At 34.9% G+C, this 6,504-nt stretch overlaps 1 protein-coding gene across 1 annotated transcript; it reads left to right on the forward strand.

Moving 5' to 3' along the window:
* Positions 1-1,037: 1,037 nt before the first annotated feature.
* Positions 1,038-6,138, forward strand: LOC140147759 (uncharacterized). Its single transcript, XM_072169516.1, has 4 exons — positions 1,038-1,368; positions 2,211-2,417; positions 3,240-3,526; positions 4,434-6,138. The coding sequence occupies exons 1-4, from the start codon at positions 1,185-1,187 to the stop codon at positions 4,548-4,550; spliced, it is 795 nt and encodes a 264-aa protein (XP_072025617.1). The 5' UTR covers positions 1,038-1,184; the 3' UTR covers positions 4,551-6,138.
* Positions 6,139-6,504: the final 366 nt, after the last annotated feature.

The raw sequence follows: 6,504 nt of genomic DNA on the forward strand, positions 1-6,504 counted from the left end.
TGATTTTTATACCACTGGAAACCTCTGGCTACATAATGTTTATGTACAAAAAATGTCTTGCAGATTAATTCGTTTAGCAAAGATATCGTGGAATTTGAATTTCATTCTGGTATATAGAACGAAATTACAACACATTGTCTATGGAGCAGTGTAATCATAATCAATGCATAACTCGCAAACGCAAAATCAACTGAAATTTTGGGAATAAGCTTTTTTCATGAATATCTACTGAAAATGTCATAAAGAGAGGAATTGGACTTGAATTGAAATGCTGGGTGAATCGAATCAAAATAAATTAAAATTTAATTTTGATGCATTGAATTGGAATCAATCAAATATGGTTTGAAACAAAAAAATATTGAATTTGAATCGAATACCAATGCTTTTCAAAGAGAAGAAAATAAGACTCTTTTGTTCCAACTTCCAAAATATAGCTTTGATAAGTCTAATGTCATGCAAACTGAATTAATTATAGGCCTATTAAAAAAAAGTCCAAACTATAGCTTTGATGAGAATAATGACACATAAACTGAATTAATTACAGGCCTATTAAAAAAGTCCTACATAATTTGATATAAAATTATCAATAATAATTTTTGACAAAACTCGTGGCCATTAACTCAGGACTCGACAGGAGGCTCGTTAGCACTTTTCAAGTGTTATCTTTCATATCATTGTTTTCTTCCGACCTAAACAAAATACCTCTCTTCAATGATACCGTTTTCTTTGAAATTCCTTACATCACAGCACATCGTCGGCAGCTTGTGAAGTCAACTTCTAATCCTGTGATTAATAGCATTTAGAAGATCAATGACAGAGCATTGTCAATCTATTTGTTTCAATTACTTTTTAATCCGGGCTTATAATATTTTAAGCTCTTAAACTCGTGGGCGTGTCCTTTGAGATGGGTGGCCCGCTCGCTCCGGGGCGTTCACTAAGTATGCAAATAAGTACCTCGTGATCGAAGAAAACAATGGTATCGGTGACTTCTTACAGATAACTTTGAACCCTCTTATAATGTGCATATCCTTATGGAAGACAATCATAATTCGCTTCGCATTCATCGCACACGCATTGCTAAAAACATCCGAGTTCGTCTTAAACTTCTTCGTGCAATTTATATAATATTTCAGTCAAAGTTTTCTTCATAGTTTTGTGCACCAATTTAGTCTACATCTTCGATCATGGATCTTGCTATTGCTGATCGCTACGAAATTCCTCGTGAGCTTGTATGGTTCAACAGACAGGCCTTTGAGGCAGATATGTCAGCTTCATCGGGAGAAGGAGAGGATGTTTATGTAGCAGATGAGAAGACCACTGAAGATTTGTGGACTGAGCTGTTGGTAGAGCTTGATGTGCAACGTGCAGGTATGTTGTTTTCTACTCTTCGTCTCAAAAACTTAAACGGGGTTAAAAATTAGCACGATTAGGCAATTTCTGCATTACACAACTTTTATCTGAGACTAGTATACCTGAATAATAGTCTCAGCTTTTATCAATTTTTGTATTTAATGCTTCGGTTTAAAAGCTGGTATTGTTTTGTTTCCCCATAAAAAGTTAATGTGTTCACAATGCTTGCCTTAGTAATATATACTGATCAAAATTGACTTACGATTTCTGTAAATGATGACGTTGTATTTTAGTGATGAAATGTCGTCGCAAATTATCAACTTGCTAGTATTACACTGTCACTGAGTGCCAATGATTTTAATTTTGTCAAGCCTTGGTGTAACTAAAGTAAAAACCTAGAAGTTTCTGAGGCTATTTTATGACAAAAATAGCATGTTCATGTTTGTTTCATTTGTCACAATCATTTGATAGTTTTCAATATTATATGCATGCCGACGTAAACTCACCAATTCCCAGCAAACACAAAACGTTTTTATTTATTCGCAAAAGGTTAGAAAAGCGGATTGTCAGAAAATGTTTGGGTTATATAAAGCTCATAACAGTCAAAAACATTGTTTGAAAACCTATTGCAAGATATTCTAACAATATTGACGAATGTTTGGCAGAAAATGTTTCCAAAAAATATTTTACAATATTATTTTGACATTTTAAAAACGTTATTGTAGTATGTTTTTATACAAAACCTTTCATGATCTTTGTATAACCCGACATTTTAATGTTATTTAAACGTAGTTTGTTCGATTCCAGATTGTTCAAATCGTGTAATTTTTACATTTTGTTACTTTTTGTCTTATGTACAGATTCGCCATATACGACCATGATGACACTGTCGCCTCCATCAGCCTCTTTTCTAATGTGCAACGAGTCCATGGATTCTTCATCTGATGATGAAATGACAGACACGGCTTCTTCTACCAGTTCTGATGTTGAGATGGAACCCATGCTATTTGAGATGGAATATGATGATGATTTTGAGCCACAACTTCCCATGGATTTTGATCATGATGGTAAGGATTTGTGTTTGTATCCACACAACCATTTTCTTAGATGTAGCCATGCATATTTAAGCCAAAAAGTGAGGATCAAAATACTCCAAAAAGTTGTAATTCTAAATATTGACCGGGATGTTGCATTAATTACTGTATATGATGTGTAGAAAGCTAGACCCAAACTCAGGAAATGTTGTTATCACACCAAAATGTTAATTGAATTACAAAAGTGAAGGCTCCTCAGTAATTGAGCAGAATCAAAGTTGTGGTAATTTTCTTACAATTACAAGAACTTACCATTTATGTAACTATTTTATGGCAAAATATGATGTTATAGTACCGTATATATACTAGTATATGAATAGTACCATAGATCTTTTTGATTTAACACTTTATTAAACGTTTATTGCAAAGGTCAAAAGGTATATAAAATGATTAAATTCATGTATTTCATAAGATGTCTTTCATAATCGATATGCTGTTTCCACAATGACTCAACTTGCACTTGAGTTCCTGATTGCATTTAGTGTTTTTAGTAGTCATGATTGTAACATAGACACAAACCTAATCTTAAATTAAAACATAGACTCTGAAAGACTAAAAGCACTGCCATCTTATGATCATAATCATGAAGAATTTGACGCTGGCAACTTGCCCCACACTGGCTATGTAATTGAGTCATTTTCTGAGCTGGCAAAATATGTGTGTGTAAACAGAGAAGATGTAATCATCTTCTCTGGTGTAAATAATGATTATGGTTTTATTTCCACTGCCCTCAACAATGATATTTCTAACCATTGACCATTTTGTATGTTTATTCTTTATCATCATCAATTGCAGGATCCAACCAGCTGATGCCAACTACTGACAGCATGTACATTCTTCCAGCCCCTCTTCCAACTACCGACAGCATGTACGTCCAGCCCCCAGCCCCTCTTCAGATCAACATTAATCTCCCAGCTCTTACCAGAATACCGTCAACCACGTCTACAGATTCAGGTTACATCGGTGCACCCTCTCCAGCAAGTCTTAGTGATGATGAGGATGAAGAAACGGCTACCGTTACCACAGCAACACCTCCAACCTCCCGCTCACCGATACAGACAAGGGCTTCAAGTAGGCGACAGGTAAGATTTTTATTCCATAAACAGGAAATTTCCAGGGGTTAATGGTCATTCAGTGATTTGCTCATCCGGAGGATCGTAAAAATGTTCAGAATTCAGATTTTGGTACCTTTGTTAGATGTGCTAACATAGCCTGCTAGTGGTTCAGCCAAAAGCTGTGTATTTAAGACAAAATATGCATTTACATGAATCTGCAATTTATATATTGATAGAATTAGCTACATGTATTTGAATGTTGTATTTTCAACTTCGTCGATACTGCCGTTTCCTTCGTTCTTTGCTAATTTTTTCATTTCAAAAATACCAAATGACTTTTTGAATGACTTTATTCTTCTGAATCACGTTAAGCAATTTATAAACAATTTGAATTGTTTCGTACTTTCACTGGGATCACTGAATGGGTCTTAAAATTGATGTGGTCCACAAGGAATTTAGTAGCTCATTCTATTTCTGGACTCTTTTTATAATTACTTAGTCATTTGCTATCTCAACTCAAAATGAGTTATTGTCAGAAAGGTGCAATGCATCAAAAAATTTGTCCATTTCACTCCTATATTTCTTGATTTTCAATATACACCCAATCGGTTACCAATGCTTCTAAGAAGGGGCTGTAAAATTCCAAGAATTGTGTGATCCTGGGATAATGAATTACCAAAATGTCTGAAAAGTGCCAAAATAGCTCCCATTTTCAGTATGCCAAACAATCTTAGTCTACCCCTTTTGCAGAAAATTTGCTCAACAATATTAAAACATCTGAACAAAATTATACCCCCCACATTTCACCACCCCAGGGATACACATAATTATTGCACCCTAATGAAAATGAAATACATGGCACATATAATGTACCTTCAATGTCATATAAAAATTGTACTAATTTTCCTTTTCCATTTCTTTTTCTTCATTCCAGTTATGGCCAGGACTTGTTCTTTATATGGATGCTGTTCACCCAAGGAGACGTGTCAGCGAATCTCGTGGACGCCGTGTCACCCACAGACCAGCTAAACATGCATCTAGACAGTGCTGATACTTGCAGTAAACCAACATGAAGAAAGAACAAAGACTTTGAACTTATAACAAAGACTACAAGAGCAATTACATAGTAGCTCCTCGTTAGGGAGGTTTCATAAAGCTCTATAACATACAACAAAAATTCTGCTATGAGAACTTTATACAAATAATTTGCTAAATGTTAACAACTCAGCGACACCAAAGACCTTGTTTAAAATCAGGTTTTCAATAAATTTAAACTAATATTTGAATATTACAATAATCATTGAATATTTTAAATTGCATTTTAAATATTTCAAGTTATTTACCACCTTGTCACACCAGTAAGTGTCGTGGTGTGTGTGAGGGCATTTTTGTGTGCCGCAGTAATACTCCCTGTGCTTTATGTTTTGTATGATATACTCAATCATATCAACTCAGTCGTGCTGTTGATGACAAAATAATGTGTATTTTAGATGTATTTTTCATCATGATTATAGTCTATATATCTACCTTCAGTCACCGGCACTAGCTTTGAAGTTCAGCGTGTTCTGCTTTACTTGGTGCGTAAACATACTTTTACACACGAGATCAACGTGCCGCATATATGCAAGCAAGAAACCATGCTAAGCCAACGCAGCACACGCTGAACTTCAAAGCTAGTGCCGGTGACTTGAGGTAGATATATAGACTATAGTGTCACTTTCTCAGTGCTGTTAACTTGGTTGTTTTCTTTGACACACCTGCCTTTTTTAGTCGGAGTACGCTTGAATCCTTTTTAATCGGATGTACATGTTAAAGAGGAAGCCGCCAGAGCAGTACTTCTGGGGTGAAGCAAACCTGCCTGGTTATCAAATTAATCAGTAACAATGTTTTCTCTTAATTTGAGAGGTGCTAATTGATGTTTTAACGTAATTGATGTTTTAACATTATTACATAACACCTATCAAATTCGGAGATAACCTTGTCACTAATAATTTTATAACCAGGCAGGTTTGGTTCACCCCAGAAGAACTGCTTTGATGGGGCTTTTCATCCAACATCAGTCACTTTTCACTGTTTGAAGGAAAATTTGCTAAGTGCAGCATGTGAAATGTAAGTTCCAAGTACTAAGACCGTAGGCCCAAATGCTGTGTTGGACACAAGTCCTTGAACATGGTTAAGTTTCAATTCAGCAAAAACATCTAACTCCAGCATCAGGTCATCTTTCCTGGATTTAGACATTTTTGCTGACCTGGAACCTTAACCATGTTCAAGGGCTTCTGCCTAACCCGACATTTGGGCCTGTTATAAGCATTATGGTCTCGCTTTATATGGTTTTAACAGCACTTAACCGATAATTTACTTGGAACTATATTTCTAATCCAATTGTTCACAAGCATCTTATCTTATTACATAGCATTTGTTTTCATCTAGCTTTTATCAGCTGTACTCTAAGTGTTGGGTAAAACAAAGATATTTCTAAAAAATAACACCTTTTTGTATCTACATCTACACATTGAGTTGACATCCCACCGTGACGTTAACCATGATTTAAGGCCAATGTTTGTAAACAACCCGAATTTTTGTAAATAATGTGCATAGTCAAAATAAATTATTTTTGCATATGATATAAAGTACAACTTTTTATTCATTGTCTTTATACAGTGTGTGTGTGTTATAATAGTAGCAATGGCAGAGGAAACTCCCCAAAAATAAATGCTCACATTTTGCGACGCGCCCTCAAAAATAACCAACTTGATTAAACATTTTACTCTTGCCTAAATTGGATTTACGTATTTTTCTGCCATTGTTACTGCAATATTAAAATTACTGGGAAAAAATGAAAATGACGACGAAATCAATCTTATTCTAATTGAAATCTTCAATAAGTATCTGAACAAGATGTCAATAATTTGCTGAATTTTGAGAAACAGGTTTTAAAGTAGTCAGAAGATGTCCAGTTGTCAAATGATTGAGTTGTTGGTATCTTTTGCACATGCGGAGGAAAG

The sequence above is a fragment of the Amphiura filiformis genome, chromosome 3 (assembly GCF_039555335.1).
Source record: "Amphiura filiformis chromosome 3, Afil_fr2py, whole genome shotgun sequence".
NCBI lineage: Eukaryota > Metazoa > Echinodermata > Ophiuroidea > Amphilepidida > Amphiuridae > Amphiura > Amphiura filiformis.

Bases quoted from the DNA above. Each gene is read 5' to 3' on its own strand.
- LOC140147759 (XM_072169516.1), top strand. From the start codon at position 1,185: ATGGATCTTGCTATTGCTGATCGCTACGAAATTCCTCGTGAGCTTGTA. The intron at 1,369-2,210 runs GTATGTTGTTTT...TCTTATGTACAG, and splicing joins GCTTGATGTGCAACGTGCAG to ATTCGCCATATACGACCATG. The intron at 2,418-3,239 runs GTAAGGATTTGT...CATCAATTGCAG, and splicing joins CATGGATTTTGATCATGATG to GATCCAACCAGCTGATGCCA.